Here is a 19785-nt window from a genome sequence, read left to right on the forward strand (position 1 = left end):
CAGAGGTCCAATCAAAGGCACAGAGCGACATTTTGAGAGATTTTCAAATCAGCGCGACATTAGGTTCATGAGTCTCTGAAACAGGAATAAAGATGAACACCCCCACTATGTAGGACTTTAATAGCATCAATCACACCATCTCAGGCTCAGTCACTTGCCATACAATCCAGAAAACCCACAACACCCTAGTGATTCCGGTCATGAAAGCCTTCAACAATACATACTCCAAGAAGATTGAGCAAGTGTTTAGACTGGAAAAACCCAGCTCCAGGAGAACCCCCTGATGTTTATCTCACCTCCTCCTTACAAAGAAAAATAGCGTTGCACTTAACTGTAACTGTTATTCATTTAGTGGTCTTCTGTGCAGTCCCAAGAGGACTGCGCATGCACAGGCTTGCCGTGGAGATTCAACTACCAAGCTTTTTGAAAGATCTGCTCAATGGACTGCTCGTCCTCCCTGCCACAAACTGCAGACAGGGCTTTTCTCTCATAAATGGCCACATGACAGAGGGGAGGGAAAGACCAGTTCTCTCAGTTCACAATTCTTCATTGTCATCGTCTTCTTCTTCTTCCTCTTCTTCTTCTTCTTTTGCAGTTTTAATGCCAGAAATGCATTTATTTGTTCTGTTTCATAGGGACTGACTTGCTTGTCCAAAATAAAGAGTCGAAGGACATTGTTGATACATTGTTGACCACCCTGCTGACTACCCTGCTGGCTCTCTATAGACACCAATGACTGAACATTTTAATCGAGATTATTTTGTTGCTGATCTAAAAGTAACTGTTTTCCTACAGAGAAACTCCACAAAAATTACTGAATTAAGATTTGTCAAGGAGTTCAACACCCTATGCCCTTCTAGGTCTTAATAAGGGCTTTAGATTTTTCACTCACTTTATGGACTAACCTCTTGCATAGTCCACACCTTGCAATTAATTCAGCAACATTCCTTTCCAACTGGATCTGCTCACTTTGTTTCACCTTGCACTTTCCCAGATGTTGAACCTACTTTACCACTAATGTACACTTTTCATAGGTTCTTGTTTTAAACTCACCTCTCTTTGTAACCCCCACCTCTGTCTATTTGTCAGTGTAAATGCAATAGACCAGGGGTAGGGAACCTGCGGCTCTCCAGATGTTCAGGAACTACAATTCCCATCAGCCCCTGCCAGCATGGCCAATTGGCCATGCTGACCGGGGCTGATGGGAATTGTAGTTCCTGAACATCTGGAGAGCCGCAGGTTCCCTACCCCTGCAATAGACTAATGGGTGTGCGCTTTATGTCCCTGGTGAAGCAAGCTTTGAGAAAGCTCCTGCTGGAGTAACTTCTGTTCATCTCCAAGGTGACTCCTGCTTTATTGCCACTATGCATTTCTTTGGGTGCTGCCAGTAGCATCTGGGCAAAATGACTACATGAAAGAGCACTTTCAGAGCAACAGAGACCTAACCATTTCTACACTAGCCTCAAATATTTCTCAACAGGGACACTTTCAAGGGGAAGATTTGTTAGACAGGTTTGTAAGAAACGTGATCAGCACTCATTATAAAACTATCTTTTGGGATGAATGAAATGTTTTAGTTTTCAGAAGAACAGAAAGCATGAATAGGCCAGTGAGATTAAACAAATGTCTTGCATAAACACTGGAGACAACTCATGTTTATATGCATTTCCAGGCATATGGATAAGTACTAGAAAATATCTCTTATCTCAAAAAGGAAGTAAATTATACCAAAAAGGAAAGAAGCTAGCATTTGCTGAAGAAAAAGTTTCTGCCTTCATTTAAATCTGGAACTGCTGCCAATTTTCTCCATGTTAGTCACCAGTAATTGAGACATATTTTAAATGAGATGACAATAGCTGTTGGAAGTCAGTATCCAAATATGTATCTAAGGTGGGGCAAGCCAGGGTTTATGCCTTGGGCTCTGCTTGGAGGGGGGCACCAGGCAGCCCATAGAACCCCATTCTAGAAGCCCTGCCCTCCTCTGATGAACTGTGTCCCTGCCCTAAACTCCACATAGAGTTTGGGGGCATAGTTCAAGGCTGGTCCTCCTGGGTCCATCATTCAACTGTGGACCCTGTCCCTGAACTCCATGTGTAGTTAGGGGGGTGCAGTTCAAAGCTCGGCTTGGCTAGGTCTAGCTTTAGACCGCAGACTCTGCCTTAAATACGCTGTTTAAAGTTGGACTGCAGGTTCTGCCCTGGCCAAGTCCAGCTTTATATTGGTGACTCTGCCTCTGAAGTCCAGGTGGCTTTGGAGGCAGAGTGTCAGAACTCCTCTGCAGAGACAATAAAACAATAGAAAGTTCAAAAGATTTTATTGCTACAAGCAGAAAGAATGCAAAAATCTGTTCTGAGGATCACCCTCAAAACAGCAGGCAATATACTTCAGTGTATTCCCTCCCCCAACATGTGAAAACCCAAAGCAAAACATTCTCTGTAACTTGCTGTCAAGGTTACACTGGCAGGCCGAGTAAGATACAGACAGACTGAACAAGATAAGACACCTGTGAGAAGCAACAGCACAGAACAGCAAAGCACAGCAATATCCCAGCAGCCTCCCATCCCCCAAGGCACCCATCCTGACACAGAGCCAGCAGCATTAAACTGGGCTTGGCCAGGACAGAGCCTGCTACTCAAGACTGGGCTTAACTTAGGTGGTCCAGCTTTAAACTGCAGGCTTTGGAGTTCACGGTTTAAAGCTGGAGCTGGCCAAACCTAGCCTTGAACTGCACCTCCCAGAACTTCATGTGAAGTAGGTGGGGGGGAAGGGTGCGCCGTTCAACTTTGGACAGTCCTTGCTCTGAGTGCCATCTTTACCAGACATGCCTCTGTCAGCTTTGAGACAGCACACTCTGTTACAAAAAGCACTGCAACCAACATTAGAGGTTGGGGGCAGGGGGCAGGGGGCAGAAGCAGAATACATAAGTGGGAAAATGACAAGAAACAATTCCTGCAGCAGGTGTGACGCAGAATAGGAAAAGGCAAGAAAGCCAAACCTAAAAATGCTCTCATTTGTAAGGGCTTAAATGCTTTCTTGTGTTTGAAGTTAATTTTGTGGGCCCATCTGACGAACCTTTGCATCAACAATCTAACTCCAGTCTCATACATGCAGGTGAACACACACATAGTGACTGAAGTTTTTTTTTCACTCCAATCTGTTAGAACAGATACTTCACCATCTGAAATACAAAAACCATACAGGTTCGACTTCTAAACAGCTGCAGCAAAACAGTGCAGGACACTGAATACCTGAGAGAGGATTAGCAGGCCCTGTAATTTCCCTTCACTTTTTGCCCCACAGAAAACAAGCCATTTTTCAGCTTCTGTTTAGACATTTCAAGCATCATGAATTCCCTGCTCTTTCCTTTATGCTACATCCTTCCATTCACATTTAATTATAATTGAGCTTAGGGACTGGCCACAATCCAAAAATTGATACTACAACCTAGTAACAATAGGCAACTGCTAACCAGTTGTGTCAAGGCACTTACTTAACAGCTTAACAATTAACTTACTTTGTAGAATATCAGCAACAGATCATCCAGTTTCCCATGCAAATCACCTAGAAAGAACACAATATTCACAATCAGGTAAGGTCTAGGAGGGAGCATGGAGTAACTAGCCTCTCAATGGGCAATGCTGGAAAGTTAGCTGCTCCAGAAACTACAATTACTTCTCCTGGTAATTTCTCATCAGTGGCTAGAACAATACCCACTGACTAAGCTGGAAAAGCAAGTGCCCAGCTAATAACCCTCTGCTGTAAAACAGCTGCCCACAGGAAACAATTACTTCAATTTTCTGTTACCAGCTGCTTTCCTTTTCCACATCCTGCCAGCCACCTTGGTTAGCAATGTTTTTGGCAAAATGGATAACAATCACATATAACAAACATTAAATTAACGGCCAATTACCCACTGCAGGGTATTCCCCGCCCTCATGCTACTCTGGCACGAAAAATGGCTCCAAAAGTGTTCTCGCCTTCCCTGCAGAAAGTGAGAAGCACGTGCGGGGCAAGAGGAAGCATGTTGGGACAAGATGTTTTGGCCCAATGCACATCCCCTCTTGGCGTGCCACAAAGAGGAAGCGTGTCAGGATAAGATTTCTTGCCCCAACGTGTTTCCGGTCCCACTGCACACTGAGCAGTGGTGGGTAATCGGCCAATGTGTGCTACTTGCATTTTCATCCATTTTGCAGACTGTAGAATATTTTGGGTGTCCCAGCAGGCAGAAAGACAGTTAGGCAACTCAAATAAACTATGATTCCCCAGCCAGGGTTAAAGATCAGTGCTTGCAATATATCTATCCTTCCAGAGCAGTGCTATTGAGTTTCAATTGTTGGGTGACGAAGTTTCCTAAGCTTGCTATCTGGTATGGGAGAACAGGACATGTCCTGTGTGTAGTTAGAAAAGCTGACAGCATCTACAAGCCAGATGCAGTTTTTCACATTCCATGTTGATGTACACACGCGCACACACACACACACACACACACACACACACACACACACACACACACACACACACACACACACACTGACATTAAATACAGGGGAGAGGGGAGGGGAGGGGAGGGGGAGAAGAGCAACAGGATGGATGAAGAAACTTCAGTTGCCAAAAAAGTGCGAGAACAGAAAAAGTAGGAAAGAGGAGATGTGCCAGGTTTATTGGCGCTCCCAAGCAGATAATTTGTAGCATGGGTTACAAAAGACTCCTTGTTTAGGAATATCTAGCTTGCAAACCAACTGGGACACCTCTGAGATTACTAAATCGGGAGGAGTTTAGAGTTGCCAACTCTGGAACTATACCCACTGATTATTTGAAGGGTGGTGCTTGGTGAGGCTGGCGATTGGAAAGGGAGAACAGTGAAGATGTCATATCATAACATCTGTCCTCTTAGTGTTGCCATGTCATCCAGGGGTACTGATCTATATTGCTGGGAAATCAGTTGGGACCACAGGAGGCATGTTCCCAGTAGGAAAAAGCTACCCAGACATTCCTCTCTGTATCACTGTTTTTACCAACTAGGAGCTTATTGTGACTTAGGTTTTCTCTTTTCCATTTTATTCATGCATCAAGTAGGTTAGGCTGAGAAGGAATGACTGGCCCAAGGTCATCCTCATGTGCCTGTGTTTTTTTTTTCCACAGAGAATTTCATTTATTTAATTAGATACTCATACCTCACTTTTCTCCCCAGCAGAGACCAAAAACAGCTTATAACAAAGTTTTTCCCTCTTTCATTTTGACATCACAACAAGCACTTTATGAGGTAGGGTAAGAATGTGTGACTGGCCTAAGATCGCCCAGCAAACGTTCATAGCAGAGCAGGGATTCAAACCCGGGTAATCTGACACTCACTCTAACCAGCTGTGTCAAGGGTCAGTTGTGTCGTGTCAACGATCACACTCACTCTAACCAGTTGTGTCAAGGCACTTATTTAACATCTTAGCTATTGCCTTACTTTGTAAAAACACTGCTAAATTTCTCCAGCAAGTGATTGCTGTACGGAATCAAGGAAAACAGAAGGGAACACGACCTGTTTAATATTTACCCACTGCATCACCTCTATTTTTTTATTCTCTATGCCTAATAAAGGTTATTGATATGATAGGATAGGATATGATATGATATGACTGACTTTGTAGAATATCAGCAACACCCTATGCTAATTTGCTGTTCATAAAGTAAGAGCTTTGGACCAAATGATAGACAGCAAAGCAAAATGAGAAACTAGCGAAAAGCAAAAAAACCCTCAGCATCTTCATGGTTTCTTTATTACAAATTATTGCTGTTGTGAAAGTTCACTGTACTTATTTTGCATATATTTGACATTCACAGAGAAATGTAACATAATACTATTTCAAAGTGGATTACTGGAAAACAAAGTTCAATTCAGGGTATAAACTTCATTCTACACAAAAAGGCTTGGCACTGTATTTTAAAAGACAACTTTAAATAGTATACTCTCTGGTGAGGCCTGAAGATGGCCAGGCTTGATTCCACTAAACAGAAAGATTACATATTGTTAAGATGACACATTATATACATTTGTAGTGGATGGGAAAGAACAATGTAAACACAAAGCTTTTTCCTGGTATCTATGGGCGATTTCCCACTGGCGATTAATCGTGGGATAGTCATCCAAAATATCCAGGTTTCCTCGCGATTTCCCCACTGCCGAACCACGGAACACAGATCAGTCCTGTTTCTGGAGCTCCCCCTCTTATCAAGGGATTTTCCTGAACCTGCTTGTATATGCACCTTTTTGAAAAAACACTCCAATGGGAGCTAATAGGAGATGAGGGTCCATAACTTTGGCTCCCATTAAACCAAACTTCACCAAACCTGGATGGTATAATCAGGAGGGTCTTCTAAAGATAGTCCGAAAATTTTGGTGCTGCTAGCTTAATAATTGCACCCCTGACAGCAGGCCCCCCCCCCCCCCCCCGCCCCCGGGGCAGGCCTAGATAGTCTTCACTAGAAACATGCTGCAGTAAGGATGTTGGAACCTGGATGAAAAGGTGCCAATTCGTTTGAAACTTGGTTGTATCTAGATAACATTTTCAGTGATTCAAGAACAATATGGGGAAGAGATCAAGTGTTATTTTAATATTTTAATTCAATAGAGTTTTAGTGAGATCCCCACACATTTCAGATGAATATTACTCAGCACTTTGGAAAGCGGAGTTTAAAAGGATTTGCCAGAACTGTAATATATCTTGTTTTGAGTTAATCACAATTCTGGCTTCAACAACAGTAAAAATTACACTTTCATCGATCATCAATCATGTTTTTGGCTATTACAGTTTGAAGGACCACTTAAAATCCCTTTCGGATGTTCTTTCAATTGCACAAATGAGAACAGCATTAGGAGGAGGGTGTGTATACACTGATCAACAAGGACAGAAAAATGTACTGAATAAAAAGCGTTTATAGTCTTTAAAAGTCCTTCTTTGTGTCATTTAATTCAGTTTTCTATGTAGTCACCTTACTTGAAATATAGTACTGAATATCACAATAATAATTATTACATTTTGCAGCCAAACACTTTCAACCAAGCCAAGAAGTAACATCTTCTCAGAGACGTGGGCGCAGGAGCTGGGTGGACCGGCGCTCACCCAGCTGTGCCCCTCAGGGTATCTTGTACACTACCAACCCAGACCTAAGAGTCGGGAGGGGAGGTGGCCATAGTCCATAGACAGGCGATTGCCGTCACCAGATGCCCCTTCATTTCTATTCCAGGTGTCAAGAGTGTGTTCCTTGTCTTGGGCCAGGGACCCAGGACAGGGGTACTGTTGGCTTACCATTAATCTTGCTGCCTGGCAGCATTCCTGTCTGTGCTGACCGAGGTACTCTCAGAGATGGTGTTGGAGGCCCCCAGCTTTCTTGCGCTGGGGGATGTCAAGGTCTATGTTGAAGACACCTTGTGTGGAATGGTACAGGACCTCATGACTTCCATGACAGTGATGGGGCTGTCTCAATGTGTTTCTGGCTCAACACATAAAGCAGGGCACACTCTTGACCTGGTGTTTGCTACAGAGCAAAGGGATGGTGGTCCACTGATGGAAGGCTTTGAAATCTGTCCATTGTTGTGGTCTGTTCACCACTTGATGAAATTTGGTACTACCTGCCCACTGCAGAGGTTTGGGAGCAATTGAGATGGACCACCCTTGGAGGGAGATGGAATACTTTTTAAAAGTCTGAGGGTTCTGAGGGAGTTTCTGATTGACATGACTGGTGCTCCTGATGGTGAGATAACCATGGCCATTGACACAATTGCTCTGAAGCATCCTTGGCCTACTGGTAGAGCCTGGATGGCCCCTGGTATACGGAGGAGCTTAGGACTATGAAGCAGTTAGGACAACAACTTGAGCACAGATGGAGGAAAGCTCACTGTGAATCTGACAGGACATTAGTGAGAGCCCATTATTCAGCCTACAAGATGCTGGTGAAAGTGGCAAAGAGGGTTTACTTCTCCACCTCCATTGTGTCCACATATAGCTGTCCAGCTGAACTCTTCCATGTGGTGAATGGATTGCTGTCTGCCTTCAGGCAGACCAGCTCTGCCATCAGAGGCCAGCTTTAATGATTTTGCAAAACATTTTCAGGGCAAAGTCACTCAGATTCATATAGAGATGGACACCATGGTTTTGAGTGATCCTGAGGTGTTCTCCAGAAACTGTCTGGTTAAGTTGCATGGGATCAGTTCCAATTGTTGTGACCTGAGGACATGGACAAGCTGCTTGCAGAGTTCAAAGAACTGGTGATAACCTTTAAAATCCTACATGGCTTCAATCTTGGATATCTGAGAAAGCACATCTGCTCATATATTCCTGCCTGGGCACTGAGAGGCCTGGCTGTCCTGCCCCCATCAAAGATAAAGGGGGTGAGGGGAGCCCAGGGCATTTTCTCCATGGTGGCCCCTACACAGTGGAATGCTCTCCCTCCAGAGGTTCGCAATACTTCCCTCTTGGAGTTTTGGCACCTGGTGAAGATTGTCCTTTTCAACTTGACATCTGGCTGATCCCACACTGGGAGCCCCCCCCCCCATATATCCGTGAGACGTCTGTATACCCCTCCATTTTTTGTGGGCAGATGGTGTGAATGTGGGATATTTTAGAGTATGTCTGGGTTTTTAGAATGGGCTTATTGTGTTTTTATTGTCATAATATTTAATATTCATTGTAACCTAGTAAAGGGTGGGTAATAAATAGAAACAGAAGAACATAAGAACAAGCCAGCTGGATCAGACCAGAGTCCATCTAGTCCAGCTCTCTGCTACTCGCAGTGGCCCACCAGGTGCCTTTGGGAGTTCACATGTAGGATGTGAAAGCAATGGCCTTCTGCGGCTGTTGCTCCCGAGCACCTGGACTGTTAAGGCATTTGCAATCTCAGATCAAAGAGGATCAAGATTGGTAGCCATAAATTGACTACTCTTCCATAAATCTGTCCAAGCCCCTTTTAAAGCTATCCAGGTTAGTGGCCATCACCACCTTCTGTGGCAGCATATTCCAAACACCAATCACATGTTGCGTGAAGAAGTGTTTCCTTTTATTAGTTCTAATTCTTCCCCCCAGCATTTTCAATGAATGCCCCCTGGTTCTAGTATTGTGAGAAAGAGAGAAACACTAGATTGTCAAATCTAGTGTTGCAATTCTCTGCCATGAATAGAAAAAAATGCTATTTATTGAATATTTCTGATTAGAAGGAATCAGATCAATCATATTATACTCAAAGTATAATAACTATTTCTCTTGCAGTTTTACTTCAGAAAACAATTTTCCAAGGAAAATAAAAGTTGTTTTCAAAAGTTGATTGAGATTCTTCATTTTAATGTCATATCTCCATCTGGACCTCATAGGAAAAAAAAACACAAGGCAAAGACATCCTAGATCTGAGATGTATTTCACAGATTGGAAGACTACATTGACTTCCAATTAATTTACTCTCATGGATCTCTTTTTAAAAAACAAAACAAAAACCCAGAACTTTGAAAAGGCATTTTTTTACCATGATCATTTTAGGAACCGCTTGTAGAATTAATTGGGGAAAGGCCAAAGGTGAAAGAAATTATTTACCACACAAAATAGCATTTTACAGATGGAAAGGCAGCTCTTTTCTTAAAAGATTGCCTGGTTTAATCACTGACTCACCAAGTAACATCTGATAGAAAAAAAGTAGGAGGAAGTGTTTGGCTTACTTAAAATACATGCCAGAGGCATGAGTCACCAGGCTTATTTTCCATAATAAAAGGAAAAATGGGGAGGAACTGTAGTGTGGAAGAAAATGACATAGCAGTCCAATGGCAACCACAGACAAATGCTACACAATCCTACATACAAGATTAAAATAAAGGAATAAATAAACATTATTTTGCACCTATCATATTGACAAAGAAATAAGAGAGTGGTCATCACATCCATCACCATTTTTTTTTAACCAGAGGTGGATTCTGCATGGGCCAAAAACAGCGGTGTGAAAATGGTGTGAAAACAGTGTAAACCCTTTTACACTGTTTTAAACCATTTTACACCGCTTTCACACCCCTGTTTTTGGTCCATGTGGAAACCGCCAGAGATTTTGGAAACATACCACAGATTGTTATTTCCTTGACATAGGAGGTTGTCAGGTGAGTGATGTTTGGCATCTGCTGAAGAACTTTCCTGGTCTCATGCAGCAGCTGAAGAACATATCGAGCATGAAGTTGCTGTATCAAATTATGAAAGGAGACAAAAAGAAAACATTATAAGAGATGAATACAGAGGAAGTTGAACGAAGAACATTATTTTTTCATTGAGATTGGCAGTTTAAAAAATCCTTATTTCAAGTGAACAATCTTTTTAAGCTCATCTGGATGAGTGTTTTTAACATGCTGGTCTTGAAGGGAAATAGGATGATGTTCTAAATTTTTTACAGCTCAGGATTTTAATAATTATTTTAAAATATTTAATGACATACTGGTTTTATTGTTATTACCTGACTTGGAACCCAGTTTTCAGGGAGAAAGGCAGATCTGCAAACGTTTAAAATAAATAGGTATAAAGACCATCAACTAACATGGCTACCACCTCAAATTAAAACTTATCACAGCATCCCAGTTGTCTCAACATTTATGTTTTTCAAACAAGGGTGACTAGGCCTGAGACAGCAGTTGCAAAAAAGTATGGATTGGTTTGTTGAAGCCAACCATTCAGCACTATGTTAGAAGTACTGTAACATATTGTTGTAAGAACAGTGTCAGTTATGTGATTTGTTAGGCAGCTTAAAGGACTTTCTTAAAGAAAGCATTTTCTGTGGCTAGTATAGAACTCCCTCCCTGGTAAAATTTGCCTGGGTCTGTGTAGCATCTGTTAAGTTCAGAATGAATCCAATCTTATTTACCTTTGCATTTGATAATGTCTCATTTGAAGGCAACAGCTTCAAACTGAAAACTGTTTTTATGAATGGCCATCCATTCATAAAGGTAAGGGTGGCATATAAGTCCAATAATTTTAACAAGAATGCTTCCACATGGAGATAATTCTTCCTGTAGCTCTCCTTGCTGTTGCAAATGCAGAGACATTTGCAGGGGCATCAAAAGATTCATACAGAACATTTCCCTGCAGTTTATTCACCTCAGGGCGAGAAACTGTCTTTGAAGGGACTGAGGAAAGAAAACTGGGGCAGATGCAGCAGGGGCCTGAAAAAGCACCACTTTCCCATCCACGCAACATACAAAAATACTTTGCAGTCTTTCCAAAAAGATCATACAAACCAAGTTTGGGAAAGATCACAGCAAAGCAGTGGAAAACACAGTAACAGGAGGAATACATGACAACGCTATGTGGATGTCATTGAAAACTGTGCTGCAGTAAGGAAGCCAAGGCAGAGTAAAGCATTCAGTTGAAAAAAGTCCAACTTTTGATTTGTAAGCTATCTAGGGTGCTATTTTTTAAGCCCAAAGGCAGGATCGAAATAACTAGATAAGATAAAGAACACAAAAACAAGGCCAATTTGTTATAGAGTAATTAATTAACAATGTCAACCCAGGTGCAGCCAAAAAGCTTATACTTGGCATAGCTGAACCATTTTTTTTTACCTTAACGGTCAACAGATCAAATGAAGAGCATTTCTGAATGCCATGTCCAACTGTGCGCTTATTGTTTTGTAGTTAAAGCTACAGGTTTAAGCAAGGGATAGGATAGAGCTGAAAGTTTCAAACACCAATATACTAAGAACTGGCATGCCACCAGTGACGATGTCACTGATCAAAAACAGGACAGTGGAAGAGGACAAACAACAGAATTCTCAAGCTAAGTGCTCCACTTAGCAATTATGTTTCTCTTTGGCAATTATGTTAAGATAAAACAGTCTTCAAGATATTCTAATTTACTTCACAGAAGATACTCCTATCAATTAAAAGCCACTTCCATGTCAAGCACTTTTCTCTAATATGTCATGCTGTGTTAGTGGTGCCTAAGATTTTACACACATGCGCACGCATAGACATGCATCTCATTTTTAGTGTTGCCAGCCCCCAGTGGAATTATAAGTGGACTCTAGATGACAAATATCAATACCCCTGGCGAAAATGGCTGCTTTAGAAGGTGGTCTATATGGCATTATACACTGATGATATCATGCCCCATCCTTTGCCACCCTTTATCCTGTCCTTTCCAGGCTCCACTTTCAAAATCTCCAGGTATTTCCCAAACCAGAGTTTCCCAAACCCTATTTTCCCCTTCCTTGCTATTTCTTCATTTCCCTCCATGAAAGATTTTTCTTTACTGACTAAAGGTCCGACCTAACACTCTCCTGGTCCCTGCCTCATTTTTCTCTAATTTCTTTCTGTGCTTCTCCACCCAACAGTCAGCCAATCTTTAGCTGTCCTCACCCCCAACTGTTTCTTCAGCTTTCCTGCCTTCCCTTCCTCTGGCAGTGTCTCTCTTGGAAAACTATGGACAAGATGCATGGGGCTGGGTACCAGGCCCAATTGTGCGGTGCAGAAATTGCAAGGACTGGCAGAGGTCACCTCACATTCCCCTGTATTGCCCTCCCTACACTATCTCCTCTTTCCTTCCTTCTAGCAACCACTGTATCCCCATCTTTCCTGCCTCCTTCTCTCTTTCCCACTCATCAAGCAAGCTGCCTTTTATGTTTGGCAAATCTATCTATCTATCTATCTATCTATCTATCTATCTATCTATCTATCTATCTATCTATCTATCTATCTATCTATCTATCTATCTATCTATCTATCTATCTATCTATCTATCTATCTATCTATCTATCTATCTATCTATCTATCTATCTATCTATCTATCATCTATCTATCTATCTATCTATCTATCTATCTATCTATCTATCTATCTATCTATCTATCTATCTATCTATCTATCTATCTATCTATCTATCTATCTATCTATCTATCTATCTAATACTCCTTTTTTCTACCATGGAGCTCCAAAAAAGCTTAAACCATTCTCTTCTATTTTATCTTCACAACAAGCCTGCAAGGTAGGTTAGGCTGAGAGTGACTGGCCAAAGGTTACCCAGCGAATTTCCAAGGTGGAGTAAAGATTTGAACCAGGGTCTCCTAGATCCTCATCTGAAATTCTTACCTTTTACCCATCTTTAACTATATTTAATATTTCATTAATCTCATCTTTCTCCCTCATGGACCCCAAAAGCTCTCCTTCCTTGTATCTTCACAATTACCCTGTAAGGTAATATAAACTGAGAATGTGTAATTGGCCTAACGTCACCAAGTTAATTTCCCTAACAGAGTGATGATTTGAACCTGGGTCTCTAGACCAGGGGTAGGGAACCTGCGGCTCTCCAGATGTTCAGGAACTACAATTCCCATCAGCCTCTGTCAGCATGGCCAACAGAGGCTGATGGGAATTGTAGTTCCTGAACATCTGGAGAGCCGCAGGTTCCCTACCCCTGCTCTAGACTGTAGTCTGAAACTCTAACCATTATACAACACCACTTGCTTTTTGTGGGTGGCAGCTTTTGAACAGTAGCAACCTGCCAGGCCTGAAAGATATGGAAGTTACGTGGTAGCAAGTCAGCTGGTGGTTGGTGGTGGGTCTGGCCCTGATAAGCCCTTCCTCATAGGCCAAAACAGCTCAGCAAAACGCCCTGTCCCTTCTCCACTTTTATTGACAGAAACCAAGCCTTGAAGGCAAGCAATAACATGAAGATGCCTAGCAACAGCCAATGAGGGCATTCATTTCTTAAAGTTATGGAGGCAGGTGTTGCTATCTTGTGGGTGTTTATCTTCCCCAGTTGTATTTGTTTTTAGATTTCAGATTTTTCTGTGACCCAATACAATAGCATTTGTTGCATATGGCCAAAGGTCATTACAATTAATCAGAAAGAAGAATAACATAAATCATAATTAATTGGAAGATAAAACATAAATCCTAAATAAATAACCAGATCATGTTAAAACGTTTCACCCTTCAAATACAGCTTTCACTCATATTTTCTTGGCTGCCAAGGCAAATAGCGACACTCTATATGAAATAAGTGAGTCGGTATTTGAGAGAAGGAAAATCAGCTTTTCTGCTGATTTTTCTGCAAACCGGGGGCTTCGCTCAAGTTTGTAAAAAGATCTTTCTTGTTTGTTCATGGCTTCAGTCTCCAGATTTAAGTATCAAAAGATTTGGCCATATTGAGAATTAGATACATTGATATATATTTAAACTATCATTTAGCTCGACTTGCCTGTCGATACTTGAAAGCCTGAATAAGTGCATTAGTGTCAGCAACAGTGAGTGGGAAACAGAGATGAGGTCCATAGTAGGAGTCGGGTATTTCTATTGTCCTTTCATATTCTCCCATAATATCTGAATCAGATATATTGTTATCAGTGGTACTGGAGGAGTGTGAGTTCGTGCCTATAAAGGAAGCAAAAAGGGAACACAAATATATGCTTTAGTTGACATGTGTATCTACTGACAATGGTTTCATTTCAAGGACTGAAATGGCCACAGTAGGCTTTGGGAATGCAAGACTTCTGTGTGAGGGGGGTTCAGGAGGCTTTACAGCATGTTGTAAGCACACAGGAGGTTTAGAATGCCTGAAGCACCCCTTTTTCTGCCCCCGCTTGGGCTCTGCTAAGGTGCTGAAATCCCTGGAGAAGTCTGGAGTCAAAGGGGTAAAGGGGAAAAAGATGAACTCTGAAGTCATGCCCGCGAGGGTCACCAGGAAGAGGCGAGACGCGGAGATATCATCTGGTGGAGAGCGCCAGCAGCAGGAAGCGCGGGATTCCGTGATCCTAGCAACTCTGCCGTGTGCTGGGCCCTGGCACCTTTTATTAGGGTTTACAATAGGGGCGGCAATATGGGCGGACCCATAGGCGGGACAGCGGGAGAGCGGGAGAATATCATATGACACATGACATCATGGGGCTGCCTACGTGCGGGAGGAAGCGTCCGCGTCTGGGTCTAATCCACACCTGGGGGCAGGAGCCCCTTTGTCCCTTTGTCTGGGACATCTGGTGACCGTGAGTCAGGCATCTCATGACCTGTGACTCACGGGGGAACGGGGGGTGGGGGAGCGTGTGCGCCCAGAAGGCCGTAGCTGGCACTGGCATTCCAAGCACTCTATCTACGGTTCTGCTGGGTTCGCGGGCCCATCCCTACAAACTCTTCTCTCCACCCCCTGAAAAACTGGGAGTTGTGTTATGCTTGGATTTGCCAAAGGCCATGAGTAGACTTGCTCCCCCATCTGATAGGTGTGGCCTTCCTCAATGCCTTGGGAAAAGGAAGGGCACAATAACAAAGGGCCTGGTCATGCACATTATGGGCTGTCAAGTCACTTCTGATCTCCAAAACCACCTTTTGTTAGCAGCCTTGCTCAGGTCTTGCAAACTGAGGCCATGGCTTCATTTATTAAGTCAATACATCTCATGGTGGGTCTTCCTCTTTTCTTACTGACTTCAATCTTTATTTTCCAGTGAGTCTTTCCCAGTCACTAAAGTATAATAGCTTCAGTTTAGTCATTTTAGCTTCTAGCGGCATAACTACCAGATAAAACATTCTTCGGATGTACTATATCAGAATGTGAAAGAGCACAAGATGTGTTTGGTGTATCCCATGTAAAAATTATATGTGCTGTCTTAGTCATCCGCAAACTGAACCAACAATTGGGCCACACAGTATACAGAAAACCTACACACACTGATAGGTATCTACATAAAAACTCCAATCATCACCCAGGACAGAAAAGGAGCACAATAAAAACTTTGGTAGACAGTTCAAAAAGAATCTGTGAACGCCACCTCTTTCAAGATGAACTGAGTCACCTAAACTGGACTCTACAGGCTAATGGTTACTTCTCTACAGACATCAGAAGAGCTGCAAGACCAAGAACAAACCACAGGAAAGAAGATATAGCCACCCAGAGGGAAAATGTTCTAACCATACATCAAGGGAATCACTGATCCTATGGCAGTGGCGGAGTGGCAAAGGGGCGGGGTGTGTGTTGTGGACCGGGCGCATGCCTGGGGGGTGGAAAATCCCCCCCGGTCCTTTACCCTTTTTCTTGCACACACACACACACACCGCTCCCCGCAGCCCCCCGGTTTCCTTCCCACATTTACCTTAGTTCCTTTTCTTTTTCTGGTACTTTTTCAGGCTGAAAAAAAGCGGTCTATTTACAGTTCAGGCTAAAAACTGCCTGAGGAACTACAGTTCCCAGGAGATCTTGGGGCTCACAAGGTCTCCTGGGAAGTATAGTTCCTCAGGCAGTTTTTAGCCTGAACTACAAAGAGGCCGCTTTTTTCAGCCTGAAGAAAGTACTAGAAAAAGAAAAGGAACAAAGGAACTAAGTGTGGGAAGGGGGGCACGGGGGGGACACCACGGGGGGAACACACTGCGCAACGGGCGCAGTTTGGCCCAGCTAACCCTCTGTCGTATGGGGAAACTGATGAAGAAACATAACCTTGAAACAATCTACAGACCCACTAAGAAAATTCAACAAATGCTATGTATGGCAAAGGATAAGAGGGATCCTCTAACTTCTGCAGGAGTCTACCATGCACTGTGCAGCTGTGGACAAGTCTGCATAGGGACCACCAAATGCAGTGGTTCAGACACGAACCAAAGAACATGAAAGGCAATGCAGACTAATTTAGCCAGAAAAATCAGCAATAGAAGAACACATGATAAACAGAATATTATTGGAAACACAGACATTCTGAACCACACTGACAACCACTGTCAGACTACACAGAGAAGCCATTGAAATCCACAAGCACATGGACAATTTCAACAGAAAGGAAGAAACCATGAAAATGAACAAAATTTGGCTACCAGTACTGAAAAACACTAGAATCAAGACAGTGACTAATGAACACCACCCAGACAAAGGATGTCTCTAGGCAGTAAGCAATCAAAGGGATCAAAAGGCCAGGCTACTACAATGCAGTTTCTCTCACTAATTGACTATGCTATCTTCATGGTTAGTCACATGCTAAATGGGTGGATCCCACCCAATACATGCAAATCAAGCTTGCACCCTTTACACTTGTTAACAGGCAAATGGTTCTTTCTCCCACCCTGGACATTCCACAGGTATATACACTACACTTGCTTACTACCATCAGATCCTCTGAAGATGCCAGCCACAGATGCAGGCGAAACATCAGGAGAAAATGCTACTAGAACATGGCCATACAGCCCAGAAACCACACAACAACCATACAACATGTGCTGTATTTTTAAAAAAATCTGAGAAAAGGCTAGGATAAAAAAACTTTCTCCTTGGGATGAGTTTTTATGTATACAAGGGGGTTGATGGAATATTCAGACATTATAGATAGAGAAAATAAAGTAAAAGTGTAAATATTCATTAACAATTCATAGAGGTCAACAATTTTTTCTATAATTTTAAAGGAATTGTTGATTATATATGCTGATTATATGTGCAGATATAAAGATATGTATTGGAAGCGTAATTTTATAATTTTGGCCACCTCCAAAAAATGCTCTAGAATAATCCAAAACCCTATGTTAAACCATAGAGTTCTGGATGTGTGCTAGAGCTTTGCCAGTAATCCAATGACATCAATATGTCATCTGGGAGAAGGGATCCCCTGCTGATGAATCTCCCACTGTCACCATGTGGTAATTTTCGAGTATATTTAACCTATTAGATTCAAGTAGTCACAATTATCTGTGACAATTCTAAATGAGCCTGTAGTGAAAGATGATACTACATAAAACAATACACTTACAACGCATTTTAAATGTTCTTAGTTCTTTCAAGCGGATCTGCATGGGCGGTATGAAAACAGTGTAAAAGGGTTTTAAATGGTGCAAAAGGGTTTCCACAGTTTTCACACCTCTGTTTTTGGCCCATGTGGAACCTGATTAAGAAAGCTTTGAACTATTCAGATCCATACAAAATTCATTAGGTACCTTATACAGTTTCTAAAAGGTGCACTTGCCAGTGAGAAAAAGCCCAACTACTTATAATTTGTAAGCAAGAGTTTCATCAGTTGCCATGATTTATTCACTCAGTTTTAATGACGAATCCAGAAGATGTCACTTGAAAACCAGCACATTCAAACATTTCCCCTGTATCCTCCAGTCTCTTTTTCAGTTGATTTGTGGCAATTTTTAAAAAACTTAAAATGCAACTGCAACACTAGTTTATGTAGCAACTGGAACATATTACATTTTCCCAGGGCTACTATCCTCTAAATTTTCCTCATTTCCTTATATATCCAACTTAATTACTTCCTGTACCTTCTCACCATTAGGAAAGCATGAATCAATTATCAGCTCCTAGACCTAGGGCAAAGGGATTAAGATCTGCTTTACGCTTTACAGGCACAGCTTCTTCCATTAACATTTTAGCTTTACTGTATTATTATGAAATTATTACAACGGAAAATAAAATAAAATACAAGTGGTGTACAAGTCTACAAAGTGAAAAGTAGTACACAGGCCATCCAATGCAAAACAAAACAAAACTAACAACTAACAGTTGATTCATTTGTAGTATGGCAACAGCAGAGGGAAAAAGAAGAAAGTAACTAGACTGTAAAACAAAGGAACAAAAAGCAAACCAGAGGGAGAAGAAGACTTGCTAAAGAATTACTTCCAAAAAATAACAGGAACCCGGCCCTGGATGGCGCAGACTAATCCGATCTTGTCAGATTTTGAGAGCTAAGCAGGTGGCTCTCATTAGTACTTGGATGGGAAACCCCCAAGGAAATCCATGTTTGTTACGCAGAAGCAGAGACTAGCAAACTATTCCTTGCCTTGGAAACCCCACTAGGGATCACCGTAAGTCAGCGGCAACTTGATGGGCTTTCCACAACCTATAATAATAGGGTTTGAGCCTTGATGGGCTTTTATGGGGAACATGGGGCCATATTAAATGCAGTGTAGAAATCCACTTTTAACTCCTCTGCCAGCAGATTGTAGACAAATAATCCTTAGCTGCATTGTTCATTTTCTTCTTAAAGCATCTAGTATGAAATTTAACTCAGGATTTCAACCAAAGGAGAGTTTCTAGGGATCAGATTTTCTGCTAAGAAGTTTCACTTTTCATGATGTATTTCCAGCATCTGACACGTCAATATTTGGTTTAGTTAGGAATTAGGAAGTCAATTTTAATTGTTTTCATGTTTTGACAGTTCAGTTCAGTTCCAGTTTATTATTACGGCCTTCAGGCCAGCCAACATGTATTGACATTTTAATACTGATTTCTATACAAATGAAATTTATGTTTATATTATAATTCAATTACAGTGCAAGGGCTCTGTGTTTTCAGGTACATTAACCAAATAGCTAATTCACAAAACAACAGTGTGGAAAAAAATGTTTACCTGCCATATATTAATGTGGGAAATACCCATCAGCATTTGATCTGTTCTTTTTCCAACAGTTGTAAGCAAGCACCAGATTGAGTAAAACACACTGGCTGCATTATTGTTCAGCTTTCATACTAAAAGGCAGTGAAACGTTAAACAGGAAAAGGCTGCGAACAACAGAGCATGTAGCAAAACACATTTCTGAACTCATAAAACCCTAGCTGAATGTATTCAACAGGACACTCACATGGAATTGCTGGAAGGAGCAGATTGGCTATTATAGCTTCTGGGAAAATTCCTAGTGGGCCCAATGGCCTAAGGGGCTTCCCTTTACTGGGGCTACCTTGACCCCCAGGGGAAGTGGCCTTAATCTGCTACATATTCTCCCTACAAGCACAGGAAGGAAGCATCCAGTCCAGCCTTGTCCCATGCCTTGGCCTGGCCATGTTCATGTGGTGAGGGACCAGATTAGCACAGCC

The 19785-nt window shown here is 42.1% G+C and overlaps 1 protein-coding gene across 2 annotated transcripts in view; it reads right to left on the minus strand.

Annotated features, from left to right (window-relative positions):
* The window catches only part of PPEF1 (protein phosphatase with EF-hand domain 1), a 71139-nt gene that overhangs the window by 31158 nt on the left and 20196 nt on the right, over positions 1 to 19785 (minus strand). The window contains exons 5-7 of one of the 2 annotated variants that reach the window (XM_048493820.1): positions 14206 to 14378; positions 10087 to 10201; positions 3515 to 3561 (exon numbers count right to left, since the gene is read on the minus strand). In XM_048493820.1, the coding sequence (XP_048349777.1) occupies positions 3515 to 3561; positions 10087 to 10201; positions 14206 to 14378 (335 nt within the window). The remainder of the gene's footprint in view (positions 1 to 3514; positions 3562 to 10086; positions 10202 to 14205; positions 14379 to 19785) is intronic. The other variant, XM_048493821.1, reaches the window with a different exon arrangement.

Source organism: Sphaerodactylus townsendi, linkage group LG04, assembly GCF_021028975.2.
Source record: "Sphaerodactylus townsendi isolate TG3544 linkage group LG04, MPM_Stown_v2.3, whole genome shotgun sequence".
NCBI lineage: Eukaryota > Metazoa > Chordata > Lepidosauria > Squamata > Sphaerodactylidae > Sphaerodactylus > Sphaerodactylus townsendi.